Source organism: Lolium rigidum, chromosome 2, assembly GCF_022539505.1.
Source record: "Lolium rigidum isolate FL_2022 chromosome 2, APGP_CSIRO_Lrig_0.1, whole genome shotgun sequence".
NCBI lineage: Eukaryota > Viridiplantae > Streptophyta > Magnoliopsida > Poales > Poaceae > Lolium > Lolium rigidum.
In genome coordinates this window covers 104546913-104570028 of record NC_061509.1, presented here as the reverse complement: position 1 = coordinate 104570028, position 23116 = coordinate 104546913, and the positions used below count along the sequence as shown (strand labels likewise).

The following is a 23116-nucleotide window of genomic DNA, read 5'->3' as shown; positions in this document are numbered from 1 at the left end:
CGGCAGATCTCAGCCTGCCGGAGAGCTCTTTTCTCTCTGGTGTTCTCCGCCCCGCGAGGGCGGGCTGTGGCTCTTCGCGACGTACCTCTGGAGCTTAGGTTTTCGGGACGAAGGCATACGCGAAGAAAAGGAGGCGAGAGGGGCTGTGGGCCCCCCTCCTCACAGGGCGGCGCGGCCGGGCCTTGGGCCGCGCCGGCCTATGGGGTGGGCCCACCTCGGGTCCCCTCTTCTCCCCCTTCTGGCTCCCTTCGTCATCTGGAAAAATTGGATTTTTCATATAATTTCCGTCAACTGTTGATCTTCCGAAATATTGCATTCTGACGGTGCTTTTTCCAGCTGAATCCTGGCTCCGGTGCGCGATCCTCCAATAATCATGAAACATGCAAAATAGATGAAATAACATAAGTATTATCTCCAAATATGAAATATATCAATGAATAACAGCAAATTATGATATAAAATAGTGATGCAAATTGGACGTATCAACTCCCCCAAGCTTAGACCTCGCTTGTCCCCAAGCGAGCCGAACTTCGGTAAACGGGACCACATGTTTATGGAGTGAAGAGTCGATAAATCAAATACGGACAAGAAGCATCATATTCATTCACACAAGACATTCTAGTAAACAACTTCCTCATATAACTCAACTTGAAGCAAGTATAAGGTAATCACAAATAAAGGTGCATAAGAAATCATAATTGGTGATGGCAAACTTTGTTCTTGGTCAGAGAACAGTTAACAGATTATACTTATCTATTGAGCAGCGCTCTCATGTTAAAGTTTATATGGCTTATCTTGCATACTCAATCATAATGATCATTGATAACTTTCAAAGCTATATTCATTCAGGTAAAACTTGTACTAAACAAGGAAGAATAAAAGACATGATGAAGCAAATCACAATATAATAGTTTGATCACAACAACTAAAATGCTTGCTTGATATGGAAGGAAATATGTTTACTGACTCAACATAAAGTAAAAGACAGGCCCTTCGCAGAGGGAAGCAGGGATTAAATCATGTGCTAGAGCTTTTTCAGTTTTGAAATCATATAAAGAGAATAAAAGTAATATTTTGAGAGGTGTTTGTTGTTGTCAACGAATGGTAGCGGGTACTCTAACCCCCTTGCCAAACGAGACCTCCAAAGAGCGGCTCCCATGAAGGACGTTATCTCTACCGGCAAGGTAGATCATCCCTCTTCTCTTTTGTTTACACATGTACTTTAGTTTATTTAAGGATGACACTCCCCCCAACCTTTGCTTACACAAGCCATGGCTAACCGAATCCTTGGGTGCCTTCCAACAATCTCATACCATGGAGGAGTGTCTATTGCAAAATTAAGTTGCTTAGTGATGAATCAGAGCAAAACATGTGAAGAGAATTATTAATGAAAGTTGATTAATTGGGGCTGGGAACCCCGTTGCCAGCTCTTTTTGCAAAATTATAGGATAAGTGGATGAAGCCACTAGTCCATTAGTGGAAGCTGCCTAACAAGACTGAAAGATAAAACACCACATACTTCCTCATGAGCTATAAAGCATTGACACAAATAAGAAGTAATAAATTTTGAATTATTTAAAGGTAGCACATGAAGTATTTACTTGGAATGGCAGGAAATACCATGCAATAGGTAGATATGGTGGACACAAATGGCATAGGTTTGGGTTCAGGTTTGGATGCACGAGAAGCATTCCCTCTCAGTACAGATCTTTGGCTAGCAAGGTTAATTAGCAAGCATAAGAGTTGAGGGAAGCAAGCAAATATACATGTGATAGACATAATCATGCATCTTTCTTGTAAGCACAAACAATTTTAACTTCAGAATAATAAGCTATGAGCTAACAAGAAAGGAAGACAATGAAACAACTATATGTATTTCTCTTTTCTACTTAAACCTCAAGGTGTTGTTGCTATTGACCAATGCTAAGTTTGCCAAAACCAAATAGATTTACTCAATGCTCCCAAAGTGGTACCAATACTAAAATCAAGATCAATCATATAATAGAAATTGCAAACTAAAATAAGGTGTGCAATATGTAAATGATAAGACTTCTCATTAATATTTCATATCGATAACTCACACCAAGGGATACATAGACAACCAACTAAAGGAGAGATACTTCCAAACTGCAACCCATCTTATATGATAACTTCCCTACTCATGATACGACACTACTTGATAGTAAAAAGTAAAAGGTAGTGATGATGTGATACCGCGGCACTCCCCAAAGCTTGGAACAAACCAAGGGGATGCCAATACCGATGATGAATTACTCCTTTGGCGGTGGTGGTGATGAATTCCCGACAAGCTTCTCCACAAGCTCCTGAAGCTCATCAATCTTGTACATGAGGTTGCGGATCATCTCCGAATTGTGCTCGACGCGATTAAGAAGTATGTCCAACGGCGAGTCCCAATTCTTGGAGTTATTTCCCCACCCTTCAGCTTCAGGCTTCGTCCTCCCTGCAGTGTTAGAACGATCTATATCCCAATTGCTAGGCAATGCTGCCTTGGGAGTCCTTTCAATTTGATTATTGTAGATTAGATTGCGGAAGGGATGGTAAGTGCATGAAGAAGATGTCTTTGGAGCTAGGTAATGACGTGGAACTCCTCCTCCGGTGCTAATCCGTGCACTCTTCTTGGCGTTGAACGGGTTTGACACCACTCCGATGCTTGCAATGGTGGTGCGCGGGCGTACTCGCGGAACTTCTTCGACTTCCTCTTCATCCTCCTTGACTTCTTCCTTCAACTCGGGGTCTTGGATACCTTCCTCCAAAGGCTCCTTGTCCTTGTTGTTGGAGACCATGGTGCTCCTAGATTGAAAATAGATCCTGGCAGAAACAGACTCAAAACAAAACACGTCGAGAAAACGATATACGGACCTCCGGGGGTCCGGGGGATTATATAGCAAAAATTTTCACAACAAACGGAAAGTACCGGGTCGAACCGAGTCGGAGAGGGGCAACGAGGCGGTGTCCTCATAGGGTGGCGCGGCCGGGCGGGGCCGCGCCGGCCTATGGGGGCACCTCCTCGTGCGCCTCCTCCACTCCGTTTCGATCTCGTAATTTTTCATATTTTCCAAAAACAGCAAAAACATTGTTCGGAAAGTAAATCGCGAACTTTTTTTTACTGCATCGTTACCTATTCAAAGTCGAGTTACGGCGGACTTGTCAATTTGACCTTTGATGAAAGCCTCCGGTGTTTCCACTCGAATAACATCAACATCAACATTATAAGAATCACACGAGATATAATGCTTGAGTCTTTGTCCATTCACCACTTGCGTGGCATTGCCTTGGAGAGAACTAATTTTAATTGCTCCTGAACGATACACCTCCTCAACAACATATGGTCCTTCCCATTTCGAGAGTAATTTCCACGCAAAGAATGCGAGATGAGACCGATACAATAGGACTTTATCCCCAATATTAAACACTCTTTTGATAATCCTTCTATCGTGCCATTTCTTAACTTTCTCTTTAAAGAGTTTAGCATTTTCATAAGCTTCACTCCTCCATTCATCTATAGAACTTAATTGCAGCAACCTCTTATTACCGGCTAGTTTAGGATCTTTATTTAGTTCTCTAACAGCCCAATAAGCCTTGTGCTCTAGTTCTAAAGGTAAATGACAAGCTTTTCCATAAACCATTTTATAAGGTGACATTCCCATGGGGTTTTTATAAGCTGTTCTATAAGCCCATAGTGCTTCCTTCAATTTACTAGCCCAATTCTTTCTAGTTTTATTAACGAGTCTTTTGCAAGATAGATTTAATCTCTCTATTTGATAGTTCTACTTGCCCACTAGTTTGAGGATGATAAGCGGAAGCAATTCTATGATTAATACCATATTTAGCAAGAGTTTTTCTAAAACCACCATGAATAAAATGAGAACCTCCATCTGTCATAATATATCTAGGAACTCCAAATCTAGGAAAAATAATGTCTAAAAGCATTCTTAAAGAGGTCTCACCATCAGCACTTTTTGTAGGTATGGCTTCCACCCATTTAGTAACATAATCAACGGCAACAAGTATATGAGTGTTACCTTCTGAAGAGGGAAAAGGTCCCATGAAGTCAAATCCCCAACAATCAAACGGTTCAATAACAAGAGTATAATTCATAGGCATTTGATTGCGTCTGGAGATATTACCAACCCCTTGACATTCATCATAGGATAAAATAAACTTCCTTGCATCTTTGAAGAGAGTTGGCCAATAAAAACCTGATTGTAGAACCTTTTGCGCGGTTCTATCTCCGGCGTGATGTCCTCCATAAGCACTACCATGACATTTACTCAATATCTCTTGTTGTTCATATTCGGGAACACACCTTCGCAGAATACCATCCACTCCTTCTTTATATAAGTGTGGGTCATCCCAAAAATAAGGCCTCAAGTCATAAAAGAATTTCCTCCTCTGCTGAGCTGAAAAGGTTGGAGGCAAGTACTTGGAAACAATAAAGTTAGCATAATCGGCATACCAAGGATCTGTCTCGCGAGCTCACCTTTATTACAGCCAATTGTTCATTTGGAAAACTATCATTAACGAGAACGAGGATCATAAGCAATATTTTCCAATCTAGACAAATTATCGGCAACGGGATTATCGGCACCTTTCCTATCTACAATATGTAAATCAAATTCTTGCAAAAGAAGTACCCATCTAATAAGCCTCGGCTTAGCATCTTTCTTTGTCATAAGGTATCTAATTGCAGCATGATCGGTATGAATTGTAACTTTTGAATCAACAATATAAGATCTAAATTTATCACAAGCAAAGACTACAGACTAACAATTCTTTTTCGGTAGTAGCATAATTTCTTTGAGCAGCATCAAGAGTTTTACTAGCATAATGAATAACATTCAGTTTTTTATCTACTCGCTGTCCAAGAACAGCGCCTACGACAAAATCACTAGCATCACACATAATTTCAAATGGTAAATTCCAATCGGGAGGTTCAACTATAGGGGCGGTTGTTAAGGCTTTCTTTAGAGTTTCAAAAGCTTCCTTACAATCATCATCAAAAACAAAAGGTACATCTTTTTGAAGAAGATTCGTAAGAGGCTTTGAAATCTTAGAGAAGTCTTTAATAAACCTCCTATAAAACCCAGCATGACCAAGAACACTACGAATACCTTTAACATCCCTAGGATAGGGCATCTTCTCAATGGCTTCAACTTTAGCTCTATCAACTTCAATACCTCTCTTGGAAATTTTATGTCCCAATACAATTCCTTCATTAACCATAAAGTGGCATTTCTCCCAATTAAGAACAAGGTTAGTTTCTTCACATCTCTGCAAAACTTTATCAAGGTTCCGCAAGCAACTATCAAAAGAATTCCCATAGACGAGAAAAATCATCCATGAATACCTCTACAATACTCTCACAAAAGCCATGAAAAATAGCGGACATGCATCTTTTAAAAGTGGCGAGGAGCATTACATAAACCAAAAGGCATACGTCTATAAGCATAAGTTCCACAGGGACAAGTGAAAGTGGTTTTCTCTTGATCTTTAGTTTTAACTGCAATTTGTGAGAACCCAGAATAACCGTCAAGAAAGAAAAAATGAGTATTTTTAGATAACCTTTCTAACATTTGATCAATAAAAGGCAAAGGGTAATGATCTTTCTTAGTAACCTTATTAACTTTTCGATAATCAATGCACATTCTATACCCTACAACTACTCTTTGAGGGATGAGCTCATCATTATCATTAGGCACAACTGATCATTCCTCCTTTCTTAGGAACACAATGCACAGGACTAACCCATCTACTATCGGCAATAGGATATATAATACCAGCTTCAAGGAGTCTTAATACCTCATTTCTTACCACATCCTTCATCTTAGGAATTAGACGACGGCGAGGTTCAACAACGGGCTTCGCATCATCTTCCATATTAATGGCGTGTTGGCAAATAGAGGGAGAAATCCCCTTCAAGTCATCAAGAGTGTAGCCAATAGCACCTCGGTGTTTCTTCAATATTTCCAATAACCTTTCTTCCTCAAACTACGAAAGCTTAGAACTAATAATAACGGGATATATTTTCTTATCATCAATATGAGCATATTTAAGATTATCGAGGCAATGGTTTTAAATCAAAGACAGGATCTTCCTTTGGTGGTGGTGTTGTACCCAAATCTTCCACCGGTAAATCATGCTTAAGAATAGGTTGACGAAGGAAAATTTCATCAAGCTCATCTCTTTCTTCCCTAAAAACTTCACTCTCACTATTCTCCAAATGTTGCTGCAAAGGATTACTAGGAGCAAGAGCAATAGATGCACACTTGTTCAACTTTAAAATCACTATTAGGCGAATCAATTTTATAAGGAGTTTTGCTAAATTTAGAGAAGTTAAACTCATAAGATTCACCAACAAATTTAGTCAAAATTTTCTCTTTCTTGCAATCTATAATAGCTCCACAAGTATTTAGAAAAGGTCTACCAAAAATGATAGGACAATATTTACTAGCAGCAGAACCAAGTACCAAAAAGTCGGCAGGATATTTAATCTTACCACATAAAACTTCCACATCTCGAATAATACCAATTGGAGAGATAGTTTCTCTATTAGCCAACCGAATAACCACATCAATATCTTCAAGTTCACAAGAACCAATTTCGTGCATAATCTCCGTGTAAAGCTCATAAGGAATAGCACTAATACTTGCACCAATATCACATAAACCATAATAACAATGATCACCAATTCTAACAGATATCATAGGAACACTAGCTTTCCTAGATTTATTAGGATGCGAAACAATATTAGAAGCATCTTCACAGAAAATAATATGACCATCTTCTACACTTTCAGTCACAAGATCTTTAACAATTGCAACAGCAGGTTCAACTTTTATTTGTTCTTCAGGTTCTATAGGTTTCTTTTCACTTTTATGAACCGCACTATTTATAACGAGTACTCCTTCATTTTAGCAGGGAAAGGAGTTTTTTCAATATAAGCTTCGGGAATAACATGATCAACAGTTTCAACTACAACACATTTATTTATAGATGAATCAATTTTATCTTTATACGGTTCATGATACTTATCAAAGTTCTTCTTAGGCAATTCATAATGAGAAGCAAAAGCTTTATAAAGATTTGCAGCAACTTGAGAATCAAGACCATAAGTAGCACTCATATTACGAAATTTATCGGTATCCATAAAAGCTTCAATGCATTTATAATCATAATTTATACCTGATTCTCTATCCTTGTCGTTCTCCCATCCTTCGGTATTTTCTTGGATCCGATTAAGAAGGTCCCTTTTAAACTCTTCCTTGTTGCGTGTAAATGATCCGAACAAGAAGTATCCAGCAAGGTCTTGTCTTGAAAAGAAAGTCTTGCATAGAAATTATCAATAATAATATTACCGGGAAGCTCATGAATGGGGCATTTGAGCATTAAAGACTTCAATCTCCCCCACGCTTGGGCAATACTTTCTCCTTCATGAGGCCAAAAATTATATATGCGATTCCGATCTTTGTGAATCTCACTTGGAGGATAGAACTTAGAATAAAACCGGGGCACAATATCATTCCATTCAAGAGAATCCCCATTATTCAGTAATTTATACCAATGCGTCGCTTTACCAGACAGCGATACAGAGAATAGTTTCTTCCTCACTTCATCCATAGCAATACCTGCACACTTGAATAAACCGCATAATTCATGTAAGAACAGTAAATGATCTCCAGGGTGGACAGTTCCATCCCCTGTATAACGGTTACCCACTACGCGTTCAATAATTTTCATAGGTATTTTGTATGGTATTTCTTCCTTACACAGCGCCTCATCCACTACCTTTGCGGTAGTAGTAGATTTCCCAAATAAACACTCAAGAGAAGATCTCTCCATAATGAGTTATAGCAGCAGGCAGAAATAAAATCAGCACAAACAGTAGAAATTTCCCTTACCAATTCCACTTACCAATAGCGCTTCACTCCCCGGCAACGGCGCCAGAAAAATAGTCTTGATGACCCACAAGTATAGGGGGTGTATCGTAGTATCTTTGATAAGTAAGAATGTCGATCCCAACGAGGAGCGAAGGTGTTGACAAGCGGTTTCGATGAAGGATTCACTGTAAATGCTCACAGACAAGTATTCAGGGGGTTTTTATGTAACAGATAAATAAAGTACGAGTAAGTAAAGTGCGAGAGTAACAATTGCAGTGAGTGGCCCAATCCTTTTTAGCACAAAGGACAAGCTGGTTTGTTTACTTATAATGACCAAACGTTCTCGAGGACACACGGGATTTTAGTCTAGTGCTTTCGCTACATACGGCTAATTAATCTTCATTGTTTTGATAAGTGTTGTGTGGGTGAACCTATGCTAATGTACCGCCCTTCCTAGGACTAATACATACTTGTGATTATACCCCTTGCAAGCATCCGCAACTACAAGAAAGTAATTAAGATAAATCTAACCACAGCCTTAAACTGCGAGATCCTGCGATCCCTCCTGCATCGATATACCAACGGGGGCTCGGGTTTCGTCACTCCGGCAACCCCGCAATTGGCAAACGAGTACAAGATGCATTCCCCTAGGCCCATAAAGGTGAAGTGTCGTGTAGTCGACGTTCACACGACACCACTAGAAGAATAACACCACAACTTAAATATCATAACATTGAATATTACTCAACCATACTTCACTACTAACATTTAGACTTCACCCATGTCCTCAAGAACTAAACGAACTACTCACGAGACATCATATGGAACATGATCAGAGGTGATATGATAATGAATAACAATCTGAACATAAACCTTGGTTCAACGGTTTCACTCAATAGCATCAATAACAAGTAGAAATCAACACCGAGAGAGTTTCCCCTATCAAACAATCAAGATCAAACCCAAATTGTTACAGCGGTGACGAGGTGCAGCGATGGAGACGGCGGTGATGATGATGAAGATGATGGTGATGGTGGTGGAGATGATGTCCAGCTCGATGACGGTGACGATGGCGTCGATTTCCCCCTCCGGGAGGGAATTTCCCCGGTAGATCTCAGCCTGCCGGAGAGCTCTTTTCTCTCTGGTGTTCTCCGCCCCGCGAGGGCGGGCTGTGGCTCTTCGCGACGTACCTCTGGAGCTTAGGTTTCCGGGACGAAGGCATACGCGAAGAAAAGGAGGCGAGAGGGGCTGTGGGCCCCCCTCCTCACAGGGCGGCGCGGCCAGGCCTTGGGCCGCGCCGGCCTATGGGGTGGGCCCACCTCGGGTCCCCTCTTCTCCCCCTTCGGCTCCCTTCGTCATCCGGAAAAATAGGATTTTCATATAATTTCCGTCAAGCTGTTGATCTTCTGAAATATTGCATTCGACGGTGCTTTTTCCGGCTGAATCCCGGCTCCGGTGCGCGATCCTCCAATAATCATGAAACATGCAAAATAGATGAAATAACATAAGTATTATCTCCAAATATGAAATATATCAATGAATAACAGCAAATTATGATATAAAATAGTGATGCAAATTGGACGTATCAGAAATATTCTCGGAATTGGACGAAACGAAAGCCGAAGTTCCTATTTTACGGTCACGAAGACGGAGTCCAGAGGGGAGACGGAGAAGAGCCAGGAGGTGGCCACACCACCCCTAGGCATGGCCCACCCCTAGCCACGCCTAGGTATGGTTTGGGCCCCTCGGGCACCCACCGACCTCTCCCTTACTCCTATATATTCATCCGTTCGGGAAAAAACTAAAGACCCGAGCCTCTATCCATGAAAAGTTCCGTAGCCGCCGCCATCGTCTACCATAGCTCGGGATGGTTCTGAAACTCTTCCCGGCACCCTGCCGGAGAGGGAGATCATCACCGGAGGCCTCTTCATCACCATGCCTGCCTCCGAAGTGATGCGTGAGTAGTTCATCTTTGGACTACGGGTCCATAGCAGTAGCTAGATGGTTGTCTTCTCCTCATTATGCTGCATGTTTAGATCTTGTGAGCTGTCTATCATGATTGATCAAGATCATCTTTATGTAATGCTACATGTTGTGTTTGCTAGGATCCAATGAATATTGAATACTATGGTTGAGTTGATTATAGACTTGTTTATATGTTATTTGTGATCTTGGAGGCTCTCCGTTGCAAGTAGATGCTTTGGCCAAGTATGTGCTTGTGGCTCCAAGAGGGAGTATTTATGCTCGATAGTGGGTTCATGCCTCTAGTAACCTGGGAGAGTGATAATAACTTCTAAGGTTGTAGATGGCTGTTGCTACTAGGGAGAAAACAACAATGCTTTATCCAAGGATAATTCTGTTGTTTACTTTACACACTTTACTTAATGCAATAATGTGTTGCTTGCAATTTAATACTGAAAGGAGTGCGGAAGCTAACCTGAAGGTGGACCATTATTCATAGACGCAGTTGGATTACGGTCTATGAATCAAATGAATCTCATACTAATCATCTTATCATGTATGGTCTTTATTTTGTCAATTTCCCAGTTGTAATTTGTTTACCCAGCATGTTATATCTTTATAGAGAGATGCCTCAAGTGAAATGTGGACCCCAGTACTTTATTTTACACTGATAAAACCATCCACTGCAAATACCTTTTCTGTCTACTTACTGCAAGCACTGTTCTCTTTATATCACAGCAAACAAACATCTCTTTCCACACTATACGTCTAATCCTTTGTTTTCAGCAAAACCGGTGAGATTGACAACCTCAGTGTAAGTTGGGCAAAGTATTTTGGTTGTGTTGTGTGCAGGTTCCACGTTGTTGCTGACACCGGTAGTGCGCCCTACCAAAGTCAGCCAGCAACACCTTCATAAGTGATTTCTTTCTCCTACTGGTCGATTAAACCTTGGTTTCTTACTGAGAGAAAACTTATGCTGTGCTCATCATACCTTCCTCTTGGGGTTTCCCAACTGCGTGCTCTGCACAACATCACTCGTGCATCCGTTACTTCTCAACCCGAGCTCCTTTACCTATGTGCTTTACATTGTGATAGCCTTCATACTTGATGTTGATCTATATCTAGTTTGCTATCACCTTGTTGCTTATCTTGCTTAGCATAGGTTATTGGTGCACATAGGCAAACCCTAGTTTGTAGGCTTTGTGCTTAGCAACTAAAACAGAGTTTTATTGCGCCTTGTTAATCCCTTAAGTAGAAGTTTTATAGCTCGCCTATCCCCTCCTCTAGGCAACATCCTTGGACATTCAAAGACTTCCATAACCAACCGAATGCGGCATCGGTCTAAGAGAATTTTTTAAAGTGAGCATATACGTTAGCCAATGAAAACCCTCTCACCTGAAGATAGACCCATTCATCATGATCATTAGTGATTTCTTTCTGCAAATTAATTCCTCAAAGTATTGAAACTCTGTGAATCTTGTAGTGCACAAACACAACTCCAAAAGTGAATATTCTTCCTTTGCTGGTTTGAAAGATATTCAGGTGATATATCAAATGTAGCTAGTGGGGGATTGTCGTTTCTAACTTCTGTTTATTCCAAGTATTTGTCTACAACAGGGTAAAGGAGCCATCCTTCAAAGAGAAGGATATCAAGCCTTTAATACCACAATAGAGATTTAGGCATCCCATTCACCAAAAAGAGCAACTGCAATCTTGATACATCCAAATTTTGAAAAATCTAAGGCATCCTTTTATGGACAGAGGAGTAGTAGAAATCCATTTTGATAATAAACCACCCAAAATTTACCAGATTAACCCATACAATCTATAAGCATGATTCAGAGATTTATCTAAGGTCTCCATCAACACAATGATTCTGGCATGCATATCTTTTTCATTCTCATATACTCTCTTTTCCTTAGGCTTCCATACCATGGGCCATGCATGCGTCTAGGAAGTAAGCAGTGGGTTTAGCTTGGTTTTAGGTCACCTCCTCTCCATAATCTATGTCTACTGTATTTTTCAGGTTATTCTATAATGCCCCTATACAGTTTCAAGGTGCTAAGATAAAATGTAGGTAGGGGGTACTAGACTGAATTAACCATTTGCAACCTGCCCCCATATGTAAAGGAAATCAGAGCATGTGTGTAATTAATCTTATTTTAAATCTAGTAACTAATGGCGAATATTGTTCCATTTTTGGCTTCATGGTGTGAGTTAAAACTTGGAGTCTACTATTAGCAACATTGATGTGGTGTAGGTTTGACTTGTGATAATTAACCGTCAACCTATTCGTGATGGAAAACTCCTTCAATATATTCTTGAGATGCAAAATCTATGTGGCACAAGATGGCAATACTATTATTATTTTATTTTCTTATTGAATAACAAGAAAAGCATTGACAAGAATGTACATGAATTCACGTTTCCGAAAAACTTTTGCATCCATTTAAGACAGAACGCAGTAAACCATCAACTAAGACAAGCAAAATAGAAGATAAAGGATCTCCTTGCCTTATCCACTTTTATATTAAACGTTTTCCCCCGAGCTCCATTCAGAAGAAAACAAGATGTTCTCAAATCAATAAGTTGCCTGATCCGCCCATATAATTAGGAACAAGTCCTTTATCAAGGATGACGAACTGCTCTACCTTATCAAAGGCCTTTTTCAAGCTTGACTTTGAAAAAACTTGTGCTTGTACCCCTTTTCATCAGGGGTGAAGATAGTATGTTTATGTATTTCTATATTTGATGGTGAAATTATGCAAGCGATCTAGAAAATAATATTGCTGGTACGAGTGGGCAACAAGAAACATGCCTACTCCCTAGATGCCTGACAATATTTTTTTTTAACAAATCTGACTCTTTGGCGAAACTAATACATCATCTGACCTTCAGGGAAAAGTATCGTGAAATCCATCCCATGAATTTGATGCCAATGAGAATGGAGCCGAAATTATGCAGGTTGATGTTAAAGAACTTCCGCACACAAAATGTCTCAATGGATTTGGCGCCGAGTCGCTGACCATCCTTACCACCGGCCTCCACTATTTTGGCTCCATACTCACTGGCACCAATAACACGAATCTGATTTTGAATATGTTGTTATGTGGGCTACGTTTGGCGCGTCTGGCCAGCGTGACCGTTTTTCAGCCCGCAATCAAAACCGCAACTCAGGGTGTTTTGCAAATATCACAATCAATCCGAATTACATATTCAAATTATTACAACAAATATTTATGGTCATACAATACAAACAATAATCCGAATTACAACAAATGTATGTGCCAACTTTATCGAAGAAAAATGATAAGTTCAAACCCCTCTCATCCTCGATGATCATATTCTGTAGAATCACACAAGTGGTCATGATGTTGTTAGTATCCATATCCCAAAATCGGGCTGGACCTCGGACTATTGCAAATCTAGCTTGCAAAACACCGAAAGCGCGCTCAATGTCTTTTCTCTTGTGCTTTTGCAAACTCAGATTCACTCTGTTCTCTGGCTCCCTGATGGTTTTCACAAATGTAGCCCAATTCGGGTATATACCATCGGCAAGGTAATACCCCATTGTGTACTCCCTCCCGTTAACGGTGTAGTTGCAAGCCGGGGCATCACCTTTAGCTAGCCGGGCAAGAAGATGGGATCTATGCGACACATTGATATCATTGAGAGAACCCGGCAAACCATAAAAACTGTGCCATATTCGAAGATCCTGTGATGCAACTGCCTCAAGAATGATCATTGGTTGTTTTCTCCTGCCACAGTACAAGTCTTACCAAGCTTTTGGACAAAATTTTCATGTCCAATGCATACAATCAATGCTGCCTAGCATACCCGGCCAACCTCGTTCGTTCGTTCTCCGCCATTAATCTTAAGGTATCTTCTTCATTGGGAGCTCAAAGATACGTTGGCACATACACACGTTCCATAACCTTGCAAAAACAACGGACATATTCCATCGTTGTATCTTCACCTATGCGAAGATACTCATCGGCATAGTCTGCCGGAATGCCGTAAGCAAAGATGCGCCTAACGGCGGATATCTTTTGATGTGCACTAAATCCTATGAGCCCGGCCACATTCCTCTTTCGCTTGAAGTAGCGCGTATTGCTCTTGCATGCATCAACGATCTTGTTGAATAAAAATCTACGCATGGATATGTGGGTACCTCCGTGAAATAATCCCGCATGAGCAAATTGTGCCCAAGAGCGCGGTTCCGGGGGATGCACAGCCTCCCCATGGTTGACCCCTTCCTCTTCTTCGGCCTCACGTCCAATATCTCCTTCGCCGCGAGGATCACATCCGTTTTCTCCACATCGTTATCGAGCAACTCCACCAAATCGGAGTCGTCGGAGGAGCACGAATCCTCCAACAAAAACATCACACACGGGTCCATCTGCAAGCGCAACAGTGACAAGGAATTAGGAGCTCGGCAGCGGCAAATCTGCGGCTACGAGGAGTTGGGGAGAGTTACATACCGGGCGACGGCGAGGCGTCCACGGCGACGGCGAATCCGCGGCCAATTCCGGCCGATTTGTTGGGGATGCGGGCGCGTCGGCGAGCGGAAAGGATGCAGCGAGGCGGCGCGAGTATTCCTACTGGTCAGAATCGGAGGGTACGACCCGCGTAGGCCAGGATCTGCATCGGCGCGCGGCAGCGGCGGAGGTGGGGGAAGGGGGAAGAGGATGAGTTGAATGTTCTTTCGCACCAACGCTGGGAAAGAGTTGGGGTTCGCGCTCGCACAACCTCGCCAACCCGGGAACTTGAGGTTTAAGCGGCGCGAAACTGGATGGCCCGGAAAAAAAATTGGTATGGGGTCCGATGCGAATTGACCCTATTTTTGTCCAAACCCGGAAAACGGTTCGATGCGGTGTCTGCTAGAGATGCTCTAAACCAGGCATTAGTTTCGGCCGCTAGGGTTAGATTTGTCTAAGAAAAACTGGGGAATCTGAAACACACTCAGCATCTCCAGTCGCGTCCCCAAATGACGTTTGGGGGACCGCAGACAAGAAATGGAGAAAAAAGCTACCTAATCGAGTCCCCCCAAAAGCTAAATAGAGCCTCATTTATGGTCTGACGTTCCCGGTAGAGACTCTGTGTATAGAGTCTCTACCGGGGACGCCGGACACAAAACAGCGTCCACATGCATGCATACCCCTAGTTCCCACATGTCATTCTCTTTTCCCACACTTTCTTTCACCTACTTTTTCTATATGGGGTGGTCCCCTCTATTAAAGTGCATGCATTCGGACCTGTTTGAGAGACACGGCTGAGAATGGCCTCTTTTTTGTATAGATTTTTTTGTATCCGACGCTGTCTCCAAACGTCCCCAAATCATGTGTCGTTTTTTGAGGGACGCGACTGTAGATGTTCTCACAGCCGTCTTTTCAAAACATTTATGGCTCTTCGTCCCCTCACATGACTATGCAAACCTCAGCAACGGTCTCGTCCTGCCTCCTCCCTCTCTCTTCACATTACAAAGGCTTAAAAGTGGAGCGAGAGATTCCTCTCACTTTTGCAAACATTCTCCCACTTCAACTCCAAATTCCGCTCTCCCTTCCTGTGTGATCAAAAGGAGTACTTGCATATTGGTACGCCTACATTTGTGTTTCTTCCTTGCCGTACTCTAAACTGTGCTCCTGATTTCCGAGGCATACAAATCGGAGTATGGAGGACGGCGGCCTGTGTAAGCTCTTTGCCGACGACTGTGAGTCCTGGCAAGCAGCGTCCGTAGACGCGGACGACCTGGTCGGCATTCTCGAGACGTGGGAGGAGTGCATAAACGGCCTCGGCGGCGGCCGAGATAGCGTTGTGCCCGGCGCTGCTGCGGCGTTTAGCCGCCCGAGCAGTGTCGCCGTCGTCGGTCCTGCCGGTGCAGTGGCTAGCGCCATGTGTGCGAGGCCGACGCTGGGCGCCAGGCGCCGTGAAGCCGATGACGAGAAATCTAAAGGAGCTCCGGTGAGGAAGAAGACCAAAGGATCGACGTCGGCTGCGATGGTGGCTACAGCGGTAGATGACACCGTGGACGAGGGAGCGGCGAAGATGTGCCACATCACGGTGGAGCGCAACCGGAGGAAGCAGATGAACGAGAACCTCGCCGTGCTACGCACTCTCATGCCTTGCTTCTATGTCAAGAGGGTACGTATGTTACATAATGATCATCGTTCTATAGAGAGTACATGGCTTTCGCAATTGGTTGGTTAAGGTTATTTTGCTAAGCTCATCAAGCTAGCACCTGATAGAGTGAGAGCGATATTGTACCTATATATATCTTGCATTTTCCTTTTCGATTCTCTAATATCCTTATTGAAGAACGATTCTCTAAATACGTGCATGTTACTTTACTTGGCTACTATAGTAGAGTACTAGCTAATAACTTCAGTTTCGTAAAAATATAATTTCCTCCCTGAGGTATAATTACCTTCTCCCTCTGATCCATAGTTTTTTTTTTCTTGGTTTTAGTTTAAATTTGAATTAAAACCACGACAATGATGAGGAAGTATCTTTCAGTATTCTAATGTTGGATTTGTAGGGATGAGTACCGCAATCAACACTATTCTGTTAATATCTTGAAGTGATAGCCAACACCGACTGCTAAACACGGCCGGGTTCACTTGTGCGCCCCATATGCTTCATGCCTTCATCCTTGCATTTACTACTTGGTTTTGTGGTGCAGCAATTCAATGATTGGTCAATGTACAAGTTTGATACTACGTAGTATATGCAGACGAGGTTGTAGCGTACTCCGTATATATAGGACAAAAGTACCAATAAATTAAACCACGCTGTTGCCGCATGCCATCTGGAAGTAGCATACATAGCTGTAGGCTAGCATCAACTGCGAGAATCTAACCACCCAGATCCATGGTTCGTTAGCTAGCCATGCATGGACGGAGGGTGTATGTGAAGAGAGAGAGAGGTCGGAGCTGAGTCGCCCTGCTCCTTTTCTTCCACCTCTAGATTCTCACTTTTCTCGCAGGAATTGATAAGGTGGACAATGGTTTGGTATCAGCTGTCTCACAATGCCACACATTTTCTCTCCGTTCTCATTGTCAAATGAACATGAGAATGACAATGCCTTAAGTAGGCTGACACCCGCACACACCAGGGCCTTAGTTACCGAGTGAAATACCGCGGTTACCGGCCAGTAAATGAAATTCGCAGTCCTCTCTGGCAGATGAGTTAACCATCTAAAAAATCTCATTCCATTTGAATTTGGATTGAATTTTGGTTGGTTGGTTAGTCCAACCTAAGACGTATATATCCCGCCTCAGTTTTATAACCCAATAATGCTTGAATTTCTTGTTACGGGAAGTTCTACGGAAGGACGTGGTGGCAGCTAGTTCGTGGAAATCTGGTTTCGTTCCGTGAGTTTAGGAAGGTGGGTTCTGGGACTAATCACCATGTCAGCGCGTAAGTGAGGTTTTGTAAAACTGAGCCCGTAGGTATAGCATTACTGGTTATAACCCCATGCACCAACTCATTTGTCTGAAATTTTCGCTCTCTCCTCCTCCAAACCCTATTTTCAATTTCTTTTTTGAAATTTTTGTGTTCGAAATTCAAAGTTTGTTTGAGAATTTCGTCCGGTATTTGACCGATTATCTGTCGTAACCATTGTTACCGGAAATCCCGGTCCCCTCCAAGTTTTTTTGTTGATGAGAAAAAATTAAAATATGTTAGAGAGCTAACAAACCTATAATTGCAGGGAGACCAAGCATCCGTGATTGGAGGGGTGGTGGACTACATCAAGGAGCTGCAGCAAGTGCTTCACTCGCTGGAGGCGAAGAAGCACCGCAAAGTTTACGCCGAGCAGGTGCTCAGCCCGCGTCCAGCAACGTCAAGGGCGCCGAGCCCACGGCCACCACCTCTCACTCTCAGCCCGCGCCCGTTCATAATCAAGTCCATGCAACGGCCGCTCAGCCCGAGGCTCGCCGTGCCGATAAGCCCCGGCACGCCGACCCCGGGCTGCCCGTACAAGCCCTACCTGCCGCACTTCAATGCCTACATCTCGCCGGCCATGACGCCCACGACGTCCTCCTCTTCGTCCTCGCACGCATATGATATCGTGCCGGTGCCGCGGCCTTACCTTCCAACCCTAGACAGCATCGTCACCGAGCTCGCCGCGGCCAGGCCCACGGGGATCCTCCTCCCTGACGTGAAGGTGGAGTTCGCCGGGCCGAACCTGGTGCTCAAGACCATGTCGCGCCGTGCGCCGGGGCAGGTGCTCAAGATCATCGCCGTGCTCGAGAGGCTGTCTCTCGAGATCATCCACGTCAGTATCAGCGCCGTCCACGACGCTACGCTGCACTCCTTCACTATCAAGGTATAACTACAGTAGCTCTTTTGAATGTTGCTGTTACTTCCTTTGTTCTGTTAACATTGCAGCTAAACACTGAACACTATAGTTACATACACAACTACACAAGCACCGAATATAAGTACACTTGTGTAAAGTAAAGCATGATTCAGTTAGAGAGATCAGCTAGCACAAACTATACATGGGAGTATGGGACTGCACTACACATATTTGGTCTGTTCATTTGGTGTGATAGAAGCTTTTTATACAACGTACATACAAAATCTCCCTGAACTAAGCATGGATGCTGGTCTGTTCATTTGGTATGCCCCCACCAGACAGTCTTTCGACCTAAATTCCTGCTCACACGCATACTTTTTAACACCAATTAATCAGACATAACAGTTCGATTGTGGACCTCTTAGCCATCGGACCTACGTGTTCAGGCAGCTGATGGTGGGGGCATACCACTAGACAGATTGCACTGTTTTTGAAACCTGTCTGTGGTTTGGCCACTTGTTTGTCTGTGTAAAACGTTATGCAGAACTGTTTCGATGTTTCGTTAGCTTTTGGCCTATAAAACCATGAGTACTTTCGGAGTAGTTAGGTCAGATGACTCCTGTGAGCCATCTCTCCTTTCTTTTGTTGCTAGACTTGTTCTTTGTCGCGCTCTTTTTTATTTTAGGGCATCTCCAATGGGCCGACCCACCGTTTGCGTTCGCTGGGTCGAAAAATGCGTCTGGTACCACCTCTAGCGGGGCGATGCAAAGTGACCGGACCATCCGTGACGATGCAAACCTGGCCTAAATATGCGCCAGGTTTGCGTCTCCGCGGACGCTGCGCGGTCACGGAAAGTGTCCACGTTCGGTGCATCCGGGTCCGATCGGCAGTGACTAGGTAAGCAAAATATTTTTTCATTACTATTGATTGGCCAAAAGGACCATCTTTATAGAGATGGTTAGTCGAGTTAACCTAAAACTACAACGGCCGTACCTACTCGCCGTCGCGTGGCCTACCACGGCCTCGGTTACTCGTAGTCGCGCGGCCTACTACTGGCCGCCGGAGGGGCCAGCGCCGTCGTCGAAGCGGGAGTGCTTCACGCACTCCGCGCGCCGCGCACGGCGGCGATCGGACGTCTCGTCCTGCCGCCTGCGGCGTTCGAGGGCCTCGGCCAGGGAGGAGTCCCACATGATTCTCCTGGCTATAGAGTTGGCCTCCGCCGCCGCCTGGGCCGCACCCGTCGCCTGGGCCGCCGCCGCCTCCGCTGCCACCACTGCCTCGTTCGCCTGGGCTGCCGCCTGCAACCCCGCCAGCTAGGCGTGGAAGCGGGCCCTGTCCCGAGCCGCCTCCGCCACCGCTTCATCCCTGGCGGCGATGGCGCCCGTCAGCTCCCGGTTCTCCTGCTCGACCCGCGCAGGAGAAGGGCCCCTCTGCTGGAGCGAGTTCAGGTCGGAGCACATGTACCCCCGAGCCATGGCGACCGCATAGCTGTGGGCTTCCTCCTCCGCTGCCCAAGCTTGACGGCGCAGGGTGTCCCCAGCCAGGGTCTCGAAGGACGTGACCAGAACGAACTGGTCACCCGCGCACTCGAAGCGGTCAGGTACGGGGGCATCATCGTCGGTGATGTCGGGGATGACGGCTTCCGCTGTTCGGGCCACCGGAGGGCCCGCCATCGCCGCCCGCGCCTCCGCGAGCGCCACCCTGGCGTCGGCGAGCTCGACCCTGGCATCGGCGATTTCCGCCTGGTCGCCGCGAGGCGCCCTTCCGCGCGCTCTGCCGCCTCCGCCTCCGCCTACGTAGCCACCGCCGCCTCCAGGTCCAGCTGGTCGTCCTGAACAGCGGCGGCGACTAGCTCCTCGTCCTCCTCCGGGTGGACGTGGCGGCAGATTTAAACTACCTGATCCCAACTAAGGTTGTGCTCGACCATGGATGGATGCTAGGGTTTAGCTTGAGGTGTGTTCGTCACCTCCGCCGGTGTCCAGCATATATAGCAATAGCGGGGCGGGAAATGGCGTTGCCGCGCAGGTCGTTTCCCGCGTGCGTGAAACGCCGGAGAAACTTGCCAATGTATTGGGCACGAGCGGGAACGACCGTCGTTGCGCGGGAACAGTTAATCGCCGGTGGCAGTCCTCGACGGAACGTAAAACACCATTAATGACCTTGACGCTGTTTCCGCTAAAAAAATGAGTCCGCACCGTTGGAAGTACCCACGATGTCAATGGTCGCCCTGGGCCGCATGGCGTCCGCGGGCCGATGCAAACGAACACAATCGGATATTTCGGAAATCCGAAATACATCGGCCCGTTGGAGATGCCCATAGTACTGCCCGTTTACGGTGTACCTAGACTTTGGTATGTTATCCTGTGATGATGGAACCAGGCTAGCTATAGCTCTGGAGGCGTATGAATAAAAAATAATTGCAAATTTTACTATATCTACATATTTTTATGCAATTGCTTTAATTGAATTGTGATTTCAGGGAATATATATATGTGATACCGATGGTTATTCACTATTTATCAGTAAACGTTGCAGGTGATTTGTTGTTTCTAAATTAGCACACTTACAAATATTTTGCCAACAAGCATTAACAAAAGCTAATAAATTATATTCATAATTTACCCCGTCTATTCTTTTATAGGGTGTATATTATTTTTGTCAGAAGTCAAACTTTCATATCCCTTGCCTAGTTTTTAGAAGTAAAAAAATATCAGCATCTACAATATAATGCTTGTATTGTTTATAGAACTTGGTTAAAGATAGTAAAGTTTAACATTTTAAGAAACTAAATACCTTATAAATATGAGAACAAGTGTAAGTAATATGTTAGGTATAAATATGAGAACAAGTCTAAATACCTTTAGAGCTTACACAACATGTATCCCTTCTTTTTCCGAAATTTGAAAATGTGATTTCAAAACATCAAAAGGATCTGGAAAACATTCTAGACGTAGATAATGATGCACGCTACCAATATACAAAATCTCAACCCAAATACCTTATTTTCTACGCTTAAAAAAGATAAAATCTGACATAATATGGAGGTTTGGAATTTTGCACTGTTCACTACTTTAGATGTTAAATTTTATCATTACTTTGCTGCAGTCTAAAGTAAGGGTATTTGGAGTTGAGATTTTTTCAGGTTGGTAGATTATATTATTTCGTACATCTAGATTTTTCTCTTGATTTTTAAAATTCAAACTGTTCTTTTTGAATTGTTAAAAATGGACTTCATCTCTCACCGTGCTCCAAACGTCCGAACTCGCTAAGTAGTAGCTAGTACCGTGTATATGGATGTTAGCTAGCTAGGAGCCTAGGATGGTCATTAGGCCGGGTAGCGGTGGTCTCACTTTGGTAATGGGAAAATGACTCAATAGCTTTTTCTCTACTTATTTATGAACAGGTATTCAGGATACTGTAGCATATATTTGAGTGTGTTTCAGACTTCCAGATCCTGATAGTATGCGCCTACAGTAACAGGGTATATTCAGATCTCTGATAGAAATAATGAATTCATAGCTCATAGGCAACATGGAGATGAGAGTAAGCTAGCTAGCTACTAGTATATAGTAGTAGTATGATCATTCTAGTAGCTTGTACGTACAGTTGTTCGTACACTATAGTAGCTAGCTGTAGGAGCTAACTAAAATTTTCATGTTTTTGAAACTTGGCGAAGGATCGAGCAGGACTACACTAATTTGATATTGATCGTGGCTAATTTTTTTTTGCTAATGATCCTGACCTAATTAACTAATGGTCTTGTGAATTTACGTGCAGATTGGAATCGAGTGCGAGATTAGCGCCGAGGAGCTGGTGCATGAAATCCGGCAGACCTTCTTGTGACGTCGTTGTACGGTTTGCAATTGCATCCTTGCCTAGTTTTAGTTAGCGTAGAGCTACTCAGTGTTGTCGTGCAACTGCATGTGTACATGTGCCAGCTGCAAGTATATATATAGTGGTAGCTAGATTGTTTCAATTTTGCTACCTGCAGCTTTTCTTGTTTCAATGCGTAGGTATAGATGCAGAATTTCCCGGATTGTTACTATCTTGATTTCTGAGTAATATGTGGATGACCTTTTCTCTTCTGAAATGGATTTTGCAATGGAGGAATATATATTCGTTACAACTAGCAATAACTAGCTAGCAACTAGTATAGATCAGATTATTGCGTATGGGCTCTACATGGTATTATAGTATAGCCTCTACATGCATTGCCGTCATCCCTATTGTCTCTTTTTTGTTAGTCGCAAAGTCATCTCTTCATCATGTTCATCACCAGTGTATATCTTGCTTCGTATTCTGCACCACCTACCGCCTCGTTGGTCCATCACTCGGCCATACGCAACAACACCTTGAAGCGTGAAGGGCATGAATGACGAACTTGAGCATCCACCTATATCAATGAAGTTGCTCCGGGGCTTTGCAGCTATGACACTGTACCTCACGGGAAACCGTAGACAACCCATCGTCTCAAGGAGCCCGTCAGGCTTCAACAGGGGCCTTTTGTGATATCCTAGCCCATGACTTAATAGGATTGATAGGATACTCGTACCAATAAGTTGTAACTTCTTTTTCGGAAGCTCATCCCTAAAAAACTCAGAGGTTAAGCGTGCTTGGCCTGGAGCGATTTGAAGATGGATGACCGACCGGGAAGTAGTTCCAGGGTGCGTACGAGTGAGGATAAAGTGCGCAGGAAAGACATGTGTTGGTTTGTGGGGCTAGTCTAGAGATCCTAGAGAACTGCCAGGGGTAACAGCCCGGGCGGGGGTTGGCCAGGGTGTTACATTTGGTATCAGAGCCGACCTTCGCGGTTACACGGGCGTGTGCGGGTCAGGGGTTCGAGCATGTGGCGCATGGCTAGTGTGGCCCGTCATTGCACACAGCATGGCATATGTGCCGGCACTGGACGCACAGACATGTGCCAAGAGGGGACGTTCCTGGCCTGGGGCTGATCGAC

General features: G+C 43.9%; 1 protein-coding gene across 1 annotated transcript; it reads left to right on the top strand.

Annotated features, from left to right (window-relative positions):
- Positions 1–15530: 15530 nt before the first annotated feature.
- Positions 15531–22002, top strand: LOC124690005 (transcription factor SPEECHLESS-like). The gene is made up of 3 exons (XM_047223451.1): positions 15531–16001; positions 17569–18186; positions 21937–22002. The coding sequence occupies exons 1-3, from the start codon at positions 15531–15533 to the stop codon at positions 22000–22002; spliced, it is 1155 nt and encodes a 384-aa protein (XP_047079407.1).
- The last annotated feature ends 1114 nt before the right edge of the window (positions 22003–23116 follow it).

What these genes read in the sequence shown, in the direction of transcription:
- LOC124690005 (XM_047223451.1), top strand. Translation starts at nt 15,531, where the DNA reads ATGGAGGACGGCGGCCTGTGTAAGCTCTTTGCCGACGACTGTGAGTCC. An exon ending in CTTGCTTCTATGTCAAGAGG is followed by an intron (nt 16,002 to 17,568) that starts GTACGTATGTTA and finishes CTATAATTGCAG; the next exon opens with GGAGACCAAGCATCCGTGAT. An exon ending in TGCACTCCTTCACTATCAAG is followed by an intron (nt 18,187 to 21,936) that starts GTATAACTACAG and finishes ATTTACGTGCAG; the next exon opens with ATTGGAATCGAGTGCGAGAT.